The 19,695-nt window shown below is 37.3% G+C and overlaps 1 protein-coding gene across 1 annotated transcript in view; it reads left to right on the forward strand.

The window, feature by feature from the left end:
* ccdc88c (coiled-coil and HOOK domain protein 88C) overlaps positions 1–19,695 on the forward strand; it is a 74,191-nt gene that overhangs the window by 16,171 nt on the left and 38,325 nt on the right. The window contains exons 4-16 of the mRNA XM_088433275.1: positions 3,207–3,276; positions 4,480–4,538; positions 5,226–5,309; positions 9,078–9,221; positions 10,782–11,002; positions 11,072–11,153; positions 11,625–11,783; positions 14,102–14,248; positions 14,573–14,723; positions 14,796–14,977; positions 18,150–18,287; positions 18,501–18,785; positions 18,862–19,659. Coding sequence (XP_088289401.1) covers positions 3,207–3,276; positions 4,480–4,538; positions 5,226–5,309; positions 9,078–9,221; positions 10,782–11,002; positions 11,072–11,153; positions 11,625–11,783; positions 14,102–14,248; positions 14,573–14,723; positions 14,796–14,977; positions 18,150–18,287; positions 18,501–18,785; positions 18,862–19,659 — 2,520 coding nt within the window. The remainder of the gene's footprint in view (positions 1–3,206; positions 3,277–4,479; positions 4,539–5,225; positions 5,310–9,077; positions 9,222–10,781; positions 11,003–11,071; positions 11,154–11,624; positions 11,784–14,101; positions 14,249–14,572; positions 14,724–14,795; positions 14,978–18,149; positions 18,288–18,500; positions 18,786–18,861; positions 19,660–19,695) is intronic.

The raw sequence follows: 19,695 nt of genomic DNA on the forward strand, positions 1-19,695 counted from the left end.
TACAGCTATGTGCATGTGTGTGTGTGTTTACACGCATGTGTGTGCGTACTTTTCTATATAGGTCATTGTTGCATCATATATTGACCCCCTGACAATTTTTAGTGTTAGCTGTTAACTGTGGTTTTTGCCGCAGGACATCATCAATGCATTTGAGCCCGAATTGCAGAATGTAAATCCCCTCTAGAAAGATTATAACATTTATCTGAAATTTATTGTTTTTGTTTTCTGTGCATAAAACTCAAAATTGTAAATTCATCAAAATGATGAATCAGTATTTGCTCAATGAGCAATCCAATAAATTACATAGATTGGTTTCAGATAATTGAGTGTGTTTGTGTTTGCTTTGCAACTGGATATAGTATTTAAAAGATGAACCTAGGGTATATTATGCTCCAATTTTGATTAATAGTCAGATTTGCGTTTATACCTTTACAGTATAACGGAATACTATTTCTGTCTATATAAGGAGTCCTGGAGGTAATTTTGAGTTCCATGTCTTGTCCAAAGACACTTAGATAGCAAGTAGTCTGAACCAGGATTCGAAATACGACCCTTTGGTCATTTTCGGACCCATTCTACCAACTGAGCCACAGGTGCCCTGTCTATCGTTCCATCCATCCTCCAAACCGTGTATTCATAAGAAAATCAATGTTGTTATATAACCCTTTCCATTTATAGTATGCATATTAAGAAATAAAACAAAACAAAAAAACAATAAGTGAAATGTTTCATCATAATTCCTTTAAAAGTCAAAATTATGCCTGTTCTCCTTTTTATAAGCAAATCCTATGAAAGCTTTCAGTGATTTATCCCTTGCTTCAGATGAATTTGGGCTTCAATTTAATTTTTTGTCAAGAATAATTCATGATTTTTTTTCTTCTTAATAAAAAGCATCTCAAACATCAGATGGAGACTTTTAACGTTTCTGCTATTTTATATAATTGTACAGCTTGGAAGGGGAGAATATTGTTTCAAACTGAACTAGGAGCTCTGAGTATGTTAAAATTCCAGTTCCACCTCCAAAACCAGCTGGTAATCAGCTCACATGTTTTATTCACACTGACAGAGAGCAATCTGATTATCACGTTACCTCCTAATCTTAAGGACAGTGAAATTGTACCTGCAAGTATTGTGCTACCTCTATGCCTATACCACACTTAGTTTTCAATTGAAATGGGGGTGTAAATTAATGTGATTGAAGAAAACTTTTTTCTTTACTTCCTACAATTTGATTTTTTGAGCAATAATTGTTTCTTTTTGCCATATCACCTGCATTGTTACACATCTTAATTTTTCTAATGTAGTGTGTGTGCATGTGTGTTATTGCCAAACTTGCCTTCTCCCAAAACCCACAGGCACACACACTTTATGGCTCCTCCTTTCAACCAGATAGAATGTATGAATACAAGTGTGTCTTGTTGCACCTTCATGTAAAGACATGCTTTGGTAGAAATACTGAAATTTGTTTTGACACTGTCTCTGTCTCAACTACTGGTAATACAATGCTTCCGCCGAGTGTTTCAGAAAAGTGTTTGCTGCATACTCACAGATACGCACATGAGCAATTAAAGCGAAGTTCTCCTCTGTTGTTGGCAAACATTTGATTTCTAAAAAGGGAATTTTGATCAACCATGAACGGACTTACCCTCTTTTTTGATAGGAAAGAAGCAATTGTTAAAAGCTTTTGAGATTTGATGAAAGTGATTCAGACTGTGCTGCTTGGTGGAAAGAGTGGTTAGCACAGGTCAGGGACCTGAGTTCAAATCCATCTTGCTCTAGTTTTTCTGTTCGGAGTTTGCATGTTCACCCCGAGGCCACTTATCTCCCCCTCTCACATGCATGGAAGGTGTAATGGACACTCTAAATTGTCCTGAGGTGGGTGTGTGAATACTTGTTTGTCCCTGTGTACCCTGTGAGTGGCTGGAAACAAGTTCAGGGTGTTTCCCGGCTACTGCCCAAAGACAGCTGGGATAGGCACCAGCAGACCTGCGACCCTAATGAAGATACGTGGTTGGATGGATGGATGTTTACGACTGCTGACACTTGTTTTGGATATTGTTACATATTGAAGTGGTCCAGATGTTGTGACTTGTGTTTTTACTTTATATCACATATTGTGATATACAGTTGCAAGAAACTCATTTGTAAACCCTTAGGAAGCACCTGCATCAAATGGGTGTGAAATGTGAATCTAATCTTCGCCCAAGTGGCATGAATATATAAGCTGATTTTGTAAACTTATACCACCCAAACATTTATGTTTTCATTTATTTCCTTCCTCTTCTCCAAACTTGAGTGGTCAGGGCAGCAGTTTAAGCAGAGAAGCCAGGGCTTCCATATCCATAGCTACTTTGTCCAAAGATTCAAGAGATTTATTGTGATATGTATAGTTGTACCATACAATGAAATTCTTATTCTGTTCACTTCCCCAAGAAGCAGCCTACATTCCATAATTGAGCAATAAATAAATAGCAGTAAATAGCAATAAATAGCAATAAACAAACAGAGACAATGGGTCACATATTTGGGTTCTAAAACCCCAAATGTGTACGTTTACATGCAGTCAATATTCTGGGTATGGTCAGTATATGTCAAAATTCAGGTTTGTGAAACATTCAGAATTCAGGGTTATTTTAATTGTGTTTCCCTTGATCGAGATCACGCCATACTGATTATGTCATGATGTGAATAGACATCATTTCCTATATTTACTTCTACTTAGCATCAAATTAGCTGCTCACCTCGTAGTTTTCCGAGTGGCTACTGCGGTAGTGGATCCAGGATGCTATTGTTTTAAAAGCTCATGCATTGTGGTCGTGCTTTTTGAACGCAAGTTCAGTTCATGTCACTGACTTTGCAGTCTTGTTGTAAGTGAAATGCTCCCATGCTTTAGAGTGTTTTTGTCCTGAAATTTGCCATGTTTTCATAACACTTCCTCCGCCAAGCACTATGATTTTTTTTTCGGGGAGGGAGTTAAGGAAGTGACACAATGAGGGTGGGAGGTAAAACGTTTCCCTCCGAAACACTGTCTGTGTAACATCCTGAAGCAAGAAAACAGGTTTTGCGACTGAAATGACCAAATGTTGAGTAAAATTAATTAAAAAGAAATTAAAGCAACTAGTCGACGATGGGAAAACATGATTAATTTACATAATGGAAACAGACCTATTGTTTTCCTCATTAACTTTGCAAATCTCCTCTTTCAGGATACCCTTCACCAATTTATAGTGATGCCTCTTCCAAACATTCTCTCCATTGCTAGGGATCCATTATCAGGTACCACACGCATGCATGCACAAGCACATGCTCCACTCATCATTTTCAAGTAAAATTGTCATCATAAAGCCAGTTTTTATTGATATTGACTTTATAAGTGTTTATAGTTGGTTCCACCAAGCGGCACACTTAATTCAAAGGAAAAGTGTTTAAAAATGGGATAAATTGATGGATGCATTTAATTCAAAATGCAATTTTGATGTCCTTTTGGTGCCCTTTATTAAAGGTGGTGCTGGATCTACTGAATCCCAATAATCAGAGTATTCTTTAGAGCAGTGTCATTTTCATTATTTAAAAGGCATGAGAACAAGCCAGCTTTAGGAAACCTTAAGGAAACCTTTCTGGCTGGGACATAATTGCTATATGATTTTTTTATGGAAAGGGGCAACAGTGCAGCACAACTATTGTGTTTTTGCACAGTGTATGTAACATTTTCTCCACCTGTAGATGTAAATGACGCCCGCACACCGACTGTGTACAGATTTCAAAGAAAAAGTACTACTGTTGTAGTCCATGCATCAAGCCAAATTTTAAAAGTTTTTTTTTTTTTTTTTTTTCCCCCCAAGCAACTTTTCGCGGACCAGTAAGATCTGGGCCATGGCCCAAAACGCATTATGCAAAATGTTGTACTGTACTTGACTGTAGCTTTTATTTTCTTAATTCTAAGCAACTCTTTGCCCGCCGGTATGAGCCGGATACAGCCCATATGGCCTATGATGCCCAGGTCTGAACTAACGTGAATCAACATAACATCATAAACTAGCATAAACTTAGGTTAGCACCTAAGTTAAGTAGCACTAAAATCAAACAGAGTCAGGAATTAAACTCACCATTTGGTTTATACACACAATCATAAACATGGTGGAACACGGATGATGCGTAACTGTGGAGGTTTATGTCACGAACGAACTCAACCTGCATCATGAGGAAAAGAAAAATAACTGCTTCATAAACATTAAACTCTAGAGTTGCGTTCAATGATGGCGCACAGTGTAGGAAATCTGAAACAGACTGAACTTAAGTATTGCATTACACCAGAGAAACTACAAATAATTGAACAACGTGGGCTTTCTAACAGCTAATATGCAGTATAAATAACAAAAGTGACAAGATGCATTCATAGGGTGATTCAACTAGACTATGGTATAAACTGTTTCCCAAAAATGCAGTGAAAAAGTAAAGCTTTGTGTTGTCTACCCCTAGCAAAGAGCATGGAAGAGCTGAGAAGAATTTTACTGTTGATACTTGGCTGTGCTGTTCAGGTAACACACACACACACACACACACACACACACACACACACACACACACACACACATGCACTCCTACACACATCCAGACAACCTCTTTTTCTCAGGAAGAATATTTGTGTTTGTTTAGTTTTTTATAGCAATTCTGATCACTGACGCTGCTCTTAAGATACAAACCTAACGGAAACTATCATTATGGGATTAAAATTTTTGCTATGCTGAAAATTCATGAAATAGAACAGACACATTTTGGTCAAATATAAAACATAATATATATTTTTATTTAAGGATTACAGTTAACGATGTAGTGCATAAGTTAGACTTCTTCCTTGACTATGGTGCTGCTAATAAATTCTCATTTTCTTTGAGTCCACAGTTGCTTTGTTACCCCCTTTGTTACTGTCCTTAAAACCTAACACTTTTGATTTTCTCCTTTATTTTGTCTTCTTCCCAACTGTTATAGTCAGATTGATTTCAAGAAAAATGAAGGCAGTGAAAAGGAAGCTAGGAATGGAATTTTGGAGATATTTACCAGGTTGATGAACAGCCTTTGGTAAACAGAGGAAGCAGCTAAAAAACAGCCCAAAATTTTGTACAATAGTGCTCAATTTCAATCTTATGCTGGGTACAATTTATAAATATAATCTGTAAATAAATATCTTTATTTTAAATATTTTAAGTGTTTATGTTAATCATTAGTGTGAGCGTAAGGAGGAGATGATCGAGAAGATTAAACTACTGGATATTGAGACCCAAGCAGTCATCGTCTCTCACATCCAGGAGGTGAGTGAAGAATGCATTTTAAGCATGGCTTGCATGAAAACATGAAGTCCTCTTGTTAATGTGTGCACACTGCTATGTTCAAGCACATTATGGAAAATTAAAAGCTCTTCTACTTTTGCACAGTCACAATCTAGACGTGCTTCATTATAAAAGAAATCTACGTGAGAGATCTTTACTCCACTCCCTTCTCCCCTCTCTCCGCAGTAAAAATGTGATTCACTGAGGGTGCGACAGGCAAGTCGCCAAATAGCGAGGGATCACTTTAGTACACATTTTATTTTTCTTCCAAATAATGTCACTGCTTTTGAAGTGTCACAACAAAACCATTTAAGAATATATTTTTACTTTCAACCACTCAAAATGCTCAGTGGCATCAGACCTATTCATACATATTTAGTTTAAAAAAAATAATTACAGATATACCTTTCATGGACAATAATAGCAACATTTTGCTAATAGCAAAACTAACGACGTTACACACACAAACACACAAACACACACACACACACACACACACACACACACGGGCAGTTAATTACTCAACATGACACATCACCATGTTTGGACAAAAAATGTCTCTCTGCTTAATTAGTGCCTTTGTTATGACACCTCATAATATTTTTCTGCTTCAACCACTCAACATATTTAGTGGCATCAGACCTATTTATACATATCTAAAGTCAAACAAAAAACAAAACACATAGCCCATATAGGGTCAATAGAAGCATAATTATGCTAGTAGCAAAACTAATTATGTTGTACGTCTTTATATAAAACAAAATACTTGTGGATCATTTCATATGACATAGTTAGAGCATTGATTATTTCAATCAGTCATAGCAACGGAATTTGTTTATGCATGCCCAGTTTTTGACAAGAGCAGTTTATCACTACAGTACAGACATCACCATGTTTGGACAAAAACTGGCTCTGCTTTTGAGGTGGCACAACAAAGGCACTTAGGAATTTCTTTTTTTTTTTCAACTTCTCAAAATTTTCAATGGCATCAGACCTGTCAAAAAATGCATTGCCTTTATGGCCAATAATAGCAGAATTATTCTAATAACAAAACAAACTATTGTGTATATATATTATCATATATAAATAAAATACATGTGAAAATGTAAAATTAAGTTTTTATAAGCTCTACAGACTAGTGTACAAGCTGAAAACATCTTTCAAAAAAAAGTTATGTCTTTAAAAAAAAACTTATGAAAATGTTCTTGGCATTGAATGAGTTTATATAAAAAAATGTTATATATTTTTATATGAATATTTATATTTATATACATATATATTGTGGTGTCGTGTGAGGTGTGACAGGGGAGACGGGGTCACAGAGGTAATACTGTATGTTTTAAAGAGAATGTATATTTCGTCACACAAATTTCAAAGAAACTATATCAAAACAGGTGGTCAAAGGACAGTTGAAATCAGGTTGGTTCTTAGAGTTCAAAACTACTCTCTTTACAAAGTACAAACAAAGGCAGGAAAAATATATGATCAGAAATGCAAAAACTTGAAATAAAGTCTGTTCACGGGATTCCAAAACTGGCGCACAAAGTTCAACTTAAAGCAGTTCAAAAACACGGTCAAAGTCCAAATAAAACCTGTTCTCGCGGCTCTCTGGCTTTGGCTTCAGTGGCACTTTCACGTGTTTCTTCCTCAACAGCACAGTCTCTCTTCCCCAATCAGCCAGGCCGGCTTTTATCCCGTTACTTAATCAGCTGCACCTGTTGAGGCAGTGAGGAATGCTGGGCAATGGAGTCCTTGGCATGTCGGCCATTTTGGGGCTTGGCGTTTGCTCATAGAAGGGGAAGTAGCGGCCCTCCACTACATCATCTCCTTGTGATGCCACTATATATATATTTATATATATATATATACAGTGGGCCCCCGGGTTACGAACTTAATCCGTTCAGCGGCTACGCTCGTATCTCGAATTGCTATAGCGGGCAATCCAAACCCATGTTAATTCGTGAATGCGTGCAACGCGCGCCGAAGCCTTAGGTTAAAACGACACACTGTATACATATATTAAAACTGAGTGACATAATCTGCTGTACACTTGCATTATATAATATATACAATTGATAAATAGGTTTTACCTTTGAAACGACGAGACTTGAGCTGGGTGTAAGCAGAGGGGGGCAGAGTCCAACACTCAAAGTTAACACGGCGATAGATATGCTATTGGTCTTACAGTGTTACAGTAAGTCTTTCAGTCAGGGTGCAAATCACGCAGATACTAAAACATCATCCTCTTATTTCTTTCTTTACCGCTGCTAGTAATTTTAGAAGCTATGTCTAACAGATAAAGTTTGCAAAGTCTTCACAACATTCCGTTTTTCACTAATTTTCTCTCCTTCCTTCCATCCTGTCCCATCAAGCTAGATAAAGGCGTTCGGCCAATAGCATATCGGCATTTCTGTGATTGACGTGTGACGCCGGCCAATAGCATCTCCTTGAGTGAGACCGGGTGACCTTAATCGACCAATAGCATATTCGCATCTCCGTGACTGACTGATAATTATTCACACTTTTTTTTAAACGGTTGGAATGTATTGACAATTAATAAAAAAAAAACACACATTTAAACCAATGACAATTCTTTGTCCTGCAATCGGCACATTTTATTTCATGTCAGCTGTTTTTCCCTTTAGCTGTACAAACACTACACTTAAATGGTAATATATTTAGACACCGTGAGTGAGACAGTCAGTGTGACGTTGTAAGACCAATAGCGTTCACGTTACTGCCACAAGTATCTACTGATGATTGATGATGATGCTACTGTTGATTATATTGACGCAATTAAACGAGAACATATCTACATACTCAATGGCCGGCATGTCGAATTGCTCGTAAGGCGAGAGGTTTGTTCGTAAGCGGAGGACAAAAATCTCCCTGATCCACGCTCGTAAGGCGAATTGTTCGTAAATCAGGGTGCTCGTAAGCCGGGGGCCGACTGTATATATATATATATATATATATATATATATATATATATATATATATATATATATATATATATATATATATATATATACAGTATTTGTTCATTTCATTTGGTTTTATATTAGATCGTATTCATGACACTTAAAGAAAACAATTAATTTAACCAGTTTAATATTTTTATAAAATTGTAATAATTTTGAAATTTGTCAAATATACCTACGTAATCCACGTCATCATCAAAGAGCTTGATTATTTAGTCACTAAGTATGATATATATATTTTTTTTTTGTTCTGTTTTGTTTTGTTTACATACATTTGCAATGTACTGTCGGTTCTCAAAGGGGTCCCTCACTCAAAAGAGTTTGAGAACCCCTGGTTTAGACTATCGGCTGAAAGCGGCCGTTGTGGCCAGTAAAGGGTTAAATAAATATATATTAGGCTAACATTTCCTGTGAGCTTTGGAAGCTGTTACAATTTATTTTAAGAGGTAGGACACGCTGGAGAGACTATGTCTCTAGTCTAGGCTGAGATGGAAACGCCTTGGAATCCCCCTGGATGAGCTGGACGGAGTGGCTGGGTAGAGGTCTGTGCTTTTCTGCTAAACCAGTAGAAAATGGATCGATGTAGTCTTCTTATTTGCTTGGTCAATTATATCCTAATATTATAGATTTCTTTATTGAGTTGATTTGTAGAGGCAAAATATCAAAAATTCATCTAAGTTTATTTAATTTCGGCTCTACACCTCTGACTACAACGACTACAACAACTGTATATTGATAACAAAGTGAAAGTGTCAGTTTGTGTTTGCAGGTAACCCACAACCAGCAGAATGTTATTGACCTTTCATGGCTGGAGGAAGGAACAGGGCTTGCACAGGAAGAGCTAGAACCAATGTCACGAGGCATGGCTATGTCTCTACAGCAACTGATAGTGCAGAGAGACAAGGCCTGTGAGGTAACAATAACAAAAAATGAATTATGGATTGAAAAAAAAAACATAATTCCTACAGCAGACGCCTCATAAAATGGTTATAATATTAACTTGAGTTCAAAGCTTACGTATGGGGCTCATGTGTGACCGTTCATCTGCTAAAATCTTGCCCAAAGCTCGAACCCACATGACCAATTTCTCCCAAACTTTGAGAGTCTAGTGCGCTAACCAGCTGGCCATAAGCTTGGGCTGCGAAAGCTACTTTTAAGGTTTTAAGGAATTTTCCGTGTACAGGTCGAGTTTTTTTTTTCCTAATTTTCAACCCCTAACTTAGGGGGCTTGATTTATACCCGCATAACTCAAAACCACACCAATTTTGTCCACATATTTGTGTTTGAATAACATTAATTTTAATGCGAGATAAGTAATATCAAGTCATTAACAAGGCTTTCAATGATTATATATAACTCTAATTTGATATAGTCTGCATGCATTTTAGCGTGTTTGCACTTTCGTCAAGTGGCACCTTATTGCCTTTTTGTTGTCAATAACGAGGCTGCATGGATACGTTTTCTGGCAGACTTTGACACATTATTAAAAGGAAAAGACAGATTGACTTGTTTCCTTCAGCTGTTAAACGTGTGCTTGAACACGCCAGCATGGATGTCGGCAGGTAGGGGAGAAACAGCAAAGGGCAACCTTCCTTAAAGTACGTCCCAAATAGGATGATCAGCTAATTATTTCCAAAGACATTCATTTCAAACAAATGGAACGGGTCAGAAGATGACTACCCATGGAATAGTAAAGAGGATGTTTGCGCAAATGACGGATTTAAATGGGAGGAGCTATTTGGTTGTCAGAAAATGATGATGAATTTGAGGGCTTTTTAGATTAATTCACCTTCAATTGTGTCAAAAACTAAAGCAACGAAATTTCAAATCGTTTTATTGTTGCAACATTAATTTCAGCATTTGCGTCTACGCGTGTGTACATTGCGTCACAGTTGTGCCCCCCCCCCCCGCCCCCCCAGCCCATAACCTAAACAATCTGTTATTTGATATATGATGAAGAAAAGCGTTGAAAAGTACTGTAATTTTGTCATGTTTTTCAACACACACCATGTATTCAAATTCAACAGGACTCAAGACTGTTTTTCCTAATATTTAATTATTATTTGCTCGATTATGGAATGTAGTCTGCTCTATAAGTGAACAGAATAAGAATTTCATTGTATGGTACAGTACTATACATGTGACAATATGAATTACAATCCTTGATATGTGTACCACTAAAGTCAGGAGTAGACTTATACTCACGTTTTTGTAAAATTCAACCATATGAAGTAAAAACGTGGGGGTCAACTTATACGCAATGTCGACTTGTACACCGAGAAATACGGTAGGATTTTGCATAGCGTGGGCTGGCATCTGTTACCTAGCCAATAAAGGCACTGTCACTTTAAAAGTTTGAACTCAGTTGAGTTTCAGAATAAATCAAACATATTTTTCCAATTTGTAATTAATTAATTAATTAAATGTATTTATCCTAGATTGGTGAATAGTAATTATTTTGAGTTCCTTTTAGGTCATTGTGGATCTTACCCAGGAGAGGGACTACTTATCTAGCCTGCAACCCCAGGAAAGCCAAATAGGTAGCCCACAGCAAATGGGTACTTCTGGAGGTGTGGTAGTGAATAAAAGAGGAGCAGCCTTGACTGTGCCAAGCCTTTCCAAAGAAGAGAAGCAGCATTTGTCTGTAGAGCTCGCTGACACAAAGGCCAAGCTACGCAGATATAGACAAGAGCTGTGAGTCCACTGCGGTTTTAAATCTCATGATGCAGCAGGAACAGTATAAATGCAACATTTTTTGTGCAGAGAAGAGAAGACTGAGCAGTTGATGGATTCCAAACATGAGGTGGAGCAGCTGGGCCAGGAGCTTCAGAGACTTAAACTAGAGGTCAGCTTCATTTCCAGCAATACTTGTGTGCTTCATCATCATTGTCAAATAATTTGCATGTGCAAAGTACAATGTTATTTTCTAATATTAGTAACTTCAAAATTTATGTTTAATATTCATTAGGATAAAATGGCTTCCGAACCCCAAACTGAATAGAAAATGATTACCCAAAACTGTCAGGGGTCAATTTATGTGCATTACATACTATTTATCAATGATACCTAGATTCACTCAGAACTTATAATTTAATACCTGGACATTACAATCATTACATCGTCATCGAGTAGTTGGCATTATATAGATTAGATTATTAGATTAGATTATTACTGATCATAAAAGGATATTGTGAATCAGGTTTGTCACTGCAATGTGAAATTGACGAAAATAATAAACTATAAAACTTTCTTCCTCATAAGATAAAAGCTCCCGAAATCCACAAAGAAAGTGTATTTTTATGTTTGTGTGGTTCAGAATCAGTCATTGTCTATTGAGGCTCGCTCTGTGCGAGTGTATCGGGATGAGGTGGACTCCTTGAAGGAGAAAGCGGCCCGGGTCGACCGACTAGAGACTGAGTTGACCCGTTGTAAAGAGAAGCTCAATGACGTTCACTTTTACAAGACCAGAATGGAGGTAAATAAAACTATTTATGTTTTTAGTGCAATTTTTGTTGTCGTCGTTGTTTTGCTATGTATCTACGGCACACAGAACTTGTTGTAGCCTTCACACGTATGTTATTCCCCTTCCTTATTTCAACTCAGTCCCAGTTCATCCAATTCATACCATTCCAATTTCCTATTTTTCCAATTAATTGTGCGATGACTGCTTCCATTTTTCTCATTCCAAATATTTACAGATTTCCCACAATTCTCTGTTTTCCACACCAAAATTCCCATTGACTTAACATTTGGTGATTTTACTTTTCATATTTACGGCTTTCACATTTCATTTTTTCATCCTTTAGCTCATTCATCTTGAACCTTAGGGATAATTCCCATCATTCCACTAATTCATACATTCCATCATTTTCCCATAATTCCATATTTTTCACCCTTTTATATTTCACAATTAATTTTCAATGGGAGGATTCCCCATTCATTCCCAATGGGAGATTCAACATTTACACATTTTGAGCTTTCCCACTTCACATTCATAATATTTAACTCTTTCATTTCACCTCACGGATCAATCCCATCATTCCAATAATTCATAAATTTTAATATTTGTCATAATTCCATATTTTCACTTCAATATTCCAATATTCATATCTGACGGGAGATTTAACATTTCACATTTTGAGCTTTCCCATGACACATTCACAACATTTAACTCATTCATTGCACCTCAGGGACCATTCCCATCATTCCAATAATTCATAAATATGAATATTTTCCCATAATTCCTTATGTTTCACCTATAATAATTCATAATTCATTCCAAATGGCATATTTCAAATTTGAAGCTTCCCCATTTCACATATACATCATTCAATTCATTCCCTTCACATTTTCATCATTTCATCATTACATCATACATTCACACGTTCCAATAATTTATAACTATTATAATAATACCCATACTTGTTCATTCTTTCCCACCGTTCTCACCAAAACCTTCCTTCTTCGCTATTATTCATCCCATTTATATCATTCCAACTTCAGCCCGATTCCCGCCATTCCATGTATCCAGGTGTATCAATTTTCCTCTTCCCAGAATTTAAAATTTTTTCCACAATTACACTTTTTTCAGTTTTTGCCTTGTGTCTTCTACATTATTTGGTCTATTCAAACCGTTCCAACCTTGTAATATTCAGAATACTTCACAGATTCAAGCCATTCAAACATTCAACATCATTCCACCATTCAACGCCCCTCCCTTCAGCGTTTTTTCCTTCACACGGAATTTCTACGGGAATTGCACATTTTCTAGTTTTGAATACTTTTTTCATTTCATAACGTTTCATAATGTTTTTTGTTGTTGTTTGTTTTAATTCATTATACGTGTTTTGCCTTAGTTTAATTGTTTTTTATACTATTTGTTTTTTAAATTGTTTTAATTCCCTTTTTTTTTAATTTACTTTCATTTATTATTTTTTATTTATTTTATATTTTTAGTCTTTCATTGTTTCTGTGATGTCTTTTCATTTTTTTCCCCATTACTATTTTTTTCTTTTATACAGCATTCCCCCCCAATGAAAAGTGAAATTTGCAAAGTAAGACCCCCCCATCTCCCAGTAATTTTTATACATTACATATTTGAGACAAAATGAACTACACTTATTTACTTAAATCTTTAATGATTTAACCTCATACAGTAACTGTACTGTTATTCGTTCCCGTTTCCATCCCTTGGCCGTAGTTGGGGAACACAGAGGGCTGGTTGCCTTCAGAGTAATGGCCCTCGAACAGCGACATAAAGTGGAGCCCCTAGCTGACTAAACATGAAAAGAGGGAAGCAAAGTTTACACTCGAAATTTTAATTTGTTACAACAGCGTTTGTAACATCTATGTCTCTTTCGTCCTCACCGTACTCCTTCAGTGGCACGTTGTTGTTAGCGTGTGAGATTTAATTGGAGATCGCTACTAAAGCTAATGTAGTCAACAGCTTGGACAAAACATGCAAGACAATCAGTCAGTCAATCAGCTCGACATGTGCGATTTCATTCTACTCGTCTGCTTGGCATGCAGGAAGCCTTCATGGCATGTCTCTATGTTATACAGCGTTTTTTAAATGAAAAAAAAAAAACGTGAAGGCAAAAAAAAAAAATCTGTGAAACAGCAAAGTCGGTTTACCAAGCAAGGTTTACCAAATTATTGCAATGAAACTCTGTAAAGCAAAATTTCACAAATAAAAATGACAATTAAGTCCTTATAATACAGTAATGGATCCAGATGGTTATACACTGTAGAGGGAATCATATGTCATCTATATTTAATTTGTTTGGCTTTCAGGAGCTTCGGGAAGACAACCTGACGCTTATGGAAACAAAGGTTTTGCTAGAGGAGCAACTGTCAGTCTCCCGAGGGCGCTGTGAAAAAGTTCATGCTATGGAGAAAGACAACCTGCTTCTCCGAGCTAAAATACATGACTTGGAAATGGTATGGAATCTGACCACATGTACTTGCCTTCATAATATACTGTTAAGGAGGAAAAAATGGTCTTAGACTTTCTCATTGCACACACTTTCTCACTGCTTAGCACCAATATCTATTGCGAGACAAATAAATAAAAAATGTAAACATTATGAAGTTACATGTATCGCTGCACTGTGCACCGGCTTGGTACAACATTCTGTCTATTTAGAATTTCTAAACCACGTACAGCTCGTGCTTTTATTGGTATGTACCAGTGGTCATAAAATATGGTATAGTATCATGTTGTATATGCTTCAAAATGCAAATGTTTGTCTGTGGTCTTTGCAGGAGAGGGACAATGAGCGTCGTCGACTGGAGGAGCTGGTGGAGGAGAACATGCTTCTGGAGATTGGACAGAAGCAGAGTATGAATGAATCAGCTCATCTGGGATGGGAACTCGAACAGCTCACTAAAAACCAAGACAATTCTACCTCTGAGAGTAAGACATTCTCAACATTATGATACTATTTTCCACCAACTTTGACTTAACCAAACTTTCGGTTTGCTGCAGCTCGAAAATCATTTGTCCAGGAGCTCAATGAGTGTGTCTCCAGTCGTGTTTTGAAGTTGGAAAAAGAAAACAGGGAGTTACAAACCTCTATTGAGAGACTTAAAGAGGAGAATCACCACCTGCAAGAGAAGCAGCTTCATACCCAAGAGCTGGACAGGGAGAACCAGGGTCTCAGTAAAAAGGTGAAAAATCCCCTAAGTTTTTCCGCACTATAAAGTGCACCCAAAAGCCTTACATTTTCTGACAATGCGCCTTATAATCCAGTGGGCCTTATATATTTATCATATGACATGCAGAGTTAAAATAAAAATAAAAACGAAATAAGTATTAGCCATTGCTAAACAAACAAATGCACCACAAATAACCTGTGCGGAGGGACGTGCATCAATGCGAACATTAGCTATTATGATGCTAAACAAGCATGGTCTTGATCTTTTCATATGCTGTTTAGATCATTGGCCAGTGCATGATGCAAATAAAAGATGATCAGAGCTAGGAAGGGTCAACAGCAGGTAGCCAAAATGATGTCCAAAACACTTGAAAAGACAGACTTACAGCCATTGCTTTCAAAGGAGAATGTGACACAACACCAACACGATGTCCAGCTGGAGGTAGGTTGGCAGCAGCACGTTCATCTAAATTAGCATGGCCTACATGCTACACAGCAACTTCCTGACTGCCCCTCCAAAATAAAGCTGACAACAAATGCTGACCGCATTAACTAATGTGTCTGTGAACTCGACAATGCCACATTTATTGCAAATTAAAATAAAAACAGCAAAACAATACCTTTTAGGATTTTTGGTTGAAATTTGATTAAAATATTTAAGTTTATTATTTAATTGTATCATAATTATATTATTGTAAACTCTTGATTCTTCTTGGCATTGATCTTAACAGTCTTTTAATGTACTGTAATCAAGAGATTAATTCCCATTCTTCAGATAGTACGCTCCACATATCATCTTTATTTTTAATTTCTAATTACAGTATCTTAATCTTAGTTTATTATCAAAATAATTCCAACATTTTACCCTAACCCTACAATTTTTAAACAGTGTGTGATTAAAAAAAAAAAAAAAAAATCTATAACTGAAATAGTATGAATATAGACTAACGTTTGAATATGGGTCAATTAATGTTATATTGTTATTGCTTTGCAATATCTCGAGCGTTATTATACTGTGCTTTTTGTGTCGCGAAAACTGACATTACCTCGGGAAAAAATAAAACTTGTTTATTCCTTTTTGGAGACCACAGACTTGCGAGAATGCTTGTCTTCTATCGATAAAATTTAAGTGACTTATCTGATTGTTGACATTCCCTTGAGCGCAGCACCATCGAGCGGATGCATAACAGCATGCAAATGCAGCCCCAGCCACTACTGTATCTTTTACTCTGCACCTTATAGTCTGGTGCGCCTTATATATGAATTTTTTTTATTACGGTAATCCCTCGTTTATCACGGGGGTTATGTTCCAAAAATAACGCGTAGTGAAATCTGTGAAGTGGCCAGCTTTATTTTTTTTATCATTTTACAACGCAATACTAAACTATAGAAAAAAAACAAAAATCAAAACCTGTTTTTAAGCCCCAAATTTGTTTAAAACAATCATTTTAATATAGTAATACAAAGTCGGAAACATTGTCACTCACGTATTTCACAGCCCCAGCTATGCCTCTTCGTCCTGAACCCACACATTGTTATGAGTATGTAGTTGTTGAGCTCTTTCTTTTTCTGAGCAAGAAAATTTTTATAAACGGATATGCCCGGACATCAAATTAAAGTGAAGCCTCTTATATCATAACAATACACTTGAAATTTCAATTTATTACAAAAGAAATCTAGGTAAAAGTCAGATTTCCAAAGCTGCGCATTTCTCCGTTGCTGTCTGTGTGTCTACATAGTGTGTGTGTTTGCTCTCGGCATGCCTAAGAGTCACGTGATCGGCTCCCAGAGACCAAGCTGTCAATCAATGTACCTACTAGCACGTTCGCACACGGCAGTTACAGGAGAGACACAGGAGAGAAGAAAGCAAGCTTTTGAATCCTCTTACCTTTTGTAATAAATTGACAAGTGAAAAACAAATACAGTACAGTGTCAATATTTTATTTCGAGACAACAGTAAAGCCCCTGAGCCAATCAGGATTCAGAGCACAATGCGCTGTAAAAAAATATCCACGCTGTAAAAAAATCCGTGAAGCAGCGAACCCGTGAAAGGTGAATCGCAATACAGCAAGGGACTACTGAAAATACAGTCACTTATTAGCTGTTTAACGGGGAATTTCAGTCAAAATATTTCTCTTGAAAAGAAATTATGTTTTTCTAATATTAATTACCATAATTCCTCCACCTTTTTTCCCTCATAGGAAGTCCAACAGTATGGATGTGTCCTATAAAAAAAATTTTCAACACCATTCAAGGAAGATAAGCCTAGTTTTGATGCATGCATTTTTATAATGGCAGTATTCTTACTTACAATAATTGGCGTAAGTGGACGAGCTAGAGGTTGGAAGTCAGCTGGCTATTAGCAGTCAGTGCCTGTTGCAGCTAACAGCAGCTTGTGTTAGCAAAATTCACTTATTTTTAATCCATCTCAAGGGCTCTTGTTGCAAATGTCACATGACCTGAGTTTTTCACATGACAAAAGTTTGTCACATTACAAACTCAGAAGGAAATGTCACATGACCAAACTCAGAAAACAATGAGCCGTGCTTGGCCGTTACATAAGTCCTGAGCAAATGTCATATAATTTTCAGTCGACAGCAAGTGGCACAATGACCACCTCCTGAGATGGATACAAAGAGTGGATTTTGCTGCCTAATTCATATTTCAAACACAATATTACTCAGAATAACATGTCCAGACCAGCGGTGCAGCATAGAACATATATTATTACTATAAAATAATGGACTTCCCTCCCCCTTTAAATAGACCACAAAACGAAACAGACTTGGGAGTCAGGACAGCTGAGCCCTATGGGCCCCTAAGGTTTTTGTGTTCAAAAACAAGTGCCGACATGACTCCTCACGCACACACATGCGGAAGCTGAAGTGCTAACTAGGAGCACCCAGAATTGTATCTAAAATGTAAAAAAACAAAATTAAGTGACAAACCTTATTGTGAAATGAGACATAATAAAAGTTCTGTTATTGTAAAAGACACTAAAAAATTGGGGACTGAAAGGGAGCAAAGGTGATCAACTGATACCGTTTTCTTTTTTCACTCTTTCTTATTTATTTTGATTGTGAATTTTGTTTGGCCTTTGGGAAAAATCTGATTTAATAAGGTCCACATATTATGTGTGCTGTGTAAATAAATCTTTTGAATTACTAAATCTGGGTCTCTCTCAGTTGGAGCGTCTCCAGGGCTTGTTGGACCAGGAGAAACTGACCAATCAAGACATGGAGTCCCTTGGAGAGGAATTATTAAAGGAAAAGCAAAATCTGGAAAAAGAAATGCATGCTCTAAGAGCAAACAAAGATAGACAGGTAAATTATAGGAACACGCTCAGAAGCTTTTGTACCAGTTGTTCATCCATATATCACAACATTTCAAGGCATCCTCACCTAAAAAAGTGTGAACAATGATTGGGCACAATCCGACTTCAGTAAACATTATAATGCAGCTGAAAGAGTTATGGAATTACAATGCTCTTGTGTCTTACGTAAGACTTTTCTGCTTTATTTCTACTGCTTGGTAAGATTTCAGAATTGGAGAGTGAGAAGCAGACTCTTTCTGATGCTATGGCGTCGCTCCGTGATCGTGCTCAGTCTCACAGTGAAACGAGGGTCCGTGAGGTGGAGGCTGAGAATCGCATCCTGCACCAAGGCATTATTGATACCAGTGCTCGACTAGCAAGTTTGGAAACTCAACTCATCCTTTCCAAAGAAGAAGCAGATGGACTGAGGGAGAGGGCAGAAAGGTGTAGTGAAGTAGAGAGGGAGATGGCCAAGATGGAGAGAAATAGGGATTCTCTTAACAGAGAGGTAAGCAGATGAAAATGATCTATGGTGTTGTCCATGAAGGAAAAAAGGTGATTGACTTTGGTGTTTTGGTCTTCAGGTGACATCCTTGCGTGCTTGCAGTGAAAGGTCAGAGTTTCTTGAGAAGCAGGTGTCCTCGCTGGAACAGGAGGTACACAGATTGAAACGGGAGGCAGAGGAGGCTCAGCAATGCCTTCAGCAACTAAAGAGACAAGAAGCAGAAAACGGCCTCCTGACAAAGGAAAACTTGGAGCTCCGTTGCTCTGTCGAAAATCTGCGCTCATCGTCCACTCTCCTTACAAAACAACAGCAAGATTATAAGGAGGTGCAGAAAGAGCTTCAAGAGCTGCAGAGGAGATTGGAGGAGGTTGGGGTGGAGTTACGAGGAGAGAAGATGAGAGCAGAGAGGCTGGAAATTAATGTTGCTACAGTAAATCAAGAGAAGCATTGCTTAGAGGGCAATTTGGAGAAATTGAAAGAGGAAAGGGAAGAAATGGAGAGAGAAAAGCAAGAAGCATTGAGAAGGCAAGAAGAGCTGAGGAAGGAAGTAGAAAATCTAAGTCAGGAGCGACAGAGGAGAGAGGAAGGTGACAGGGAGAGAAGGAAGATCTTATTCAACTTGGAACAATCAGAGAAAGGAAGGAATCATCTGGAAAAAGAGATTTGGAGGAACAGAATGCTACGAGAAAGTAAAGAGGCAGAGCTGGAAGAGAAGGCTAATCAGTTGACTGTAGCGATGAAGGACTGTGCAGATTTGAGGAAAGAAGTTATTTTGCTCAAGGAAGTGGCAGTCAAGGCCAAAGAGTTGGAGAAGGAGAACAAGGAGCAGCACAAACAAGCGACCATTGACAAGAGAACTTTGGTGACATTAAGAGAGGTAAGAGGTACAGTAGCTTTGGTAGCGTCTTTATGA

This window comes from Hippichthys cyanospilos, chromosome 14 (assembly GCF_059441005.1).
Source record: "Hippichthys cyanospilos isolate Australia breed blue-spotted pipefish chromosome 14, RoL_Hcya_1.0, whole genome shotgun sequence".
NCBI lineage: Eukaryota > Metazoa > Chordata > Actinopteri > Syngnathiformes > Syngnathidae > Hippichthys > Hippichthys cyanospilos.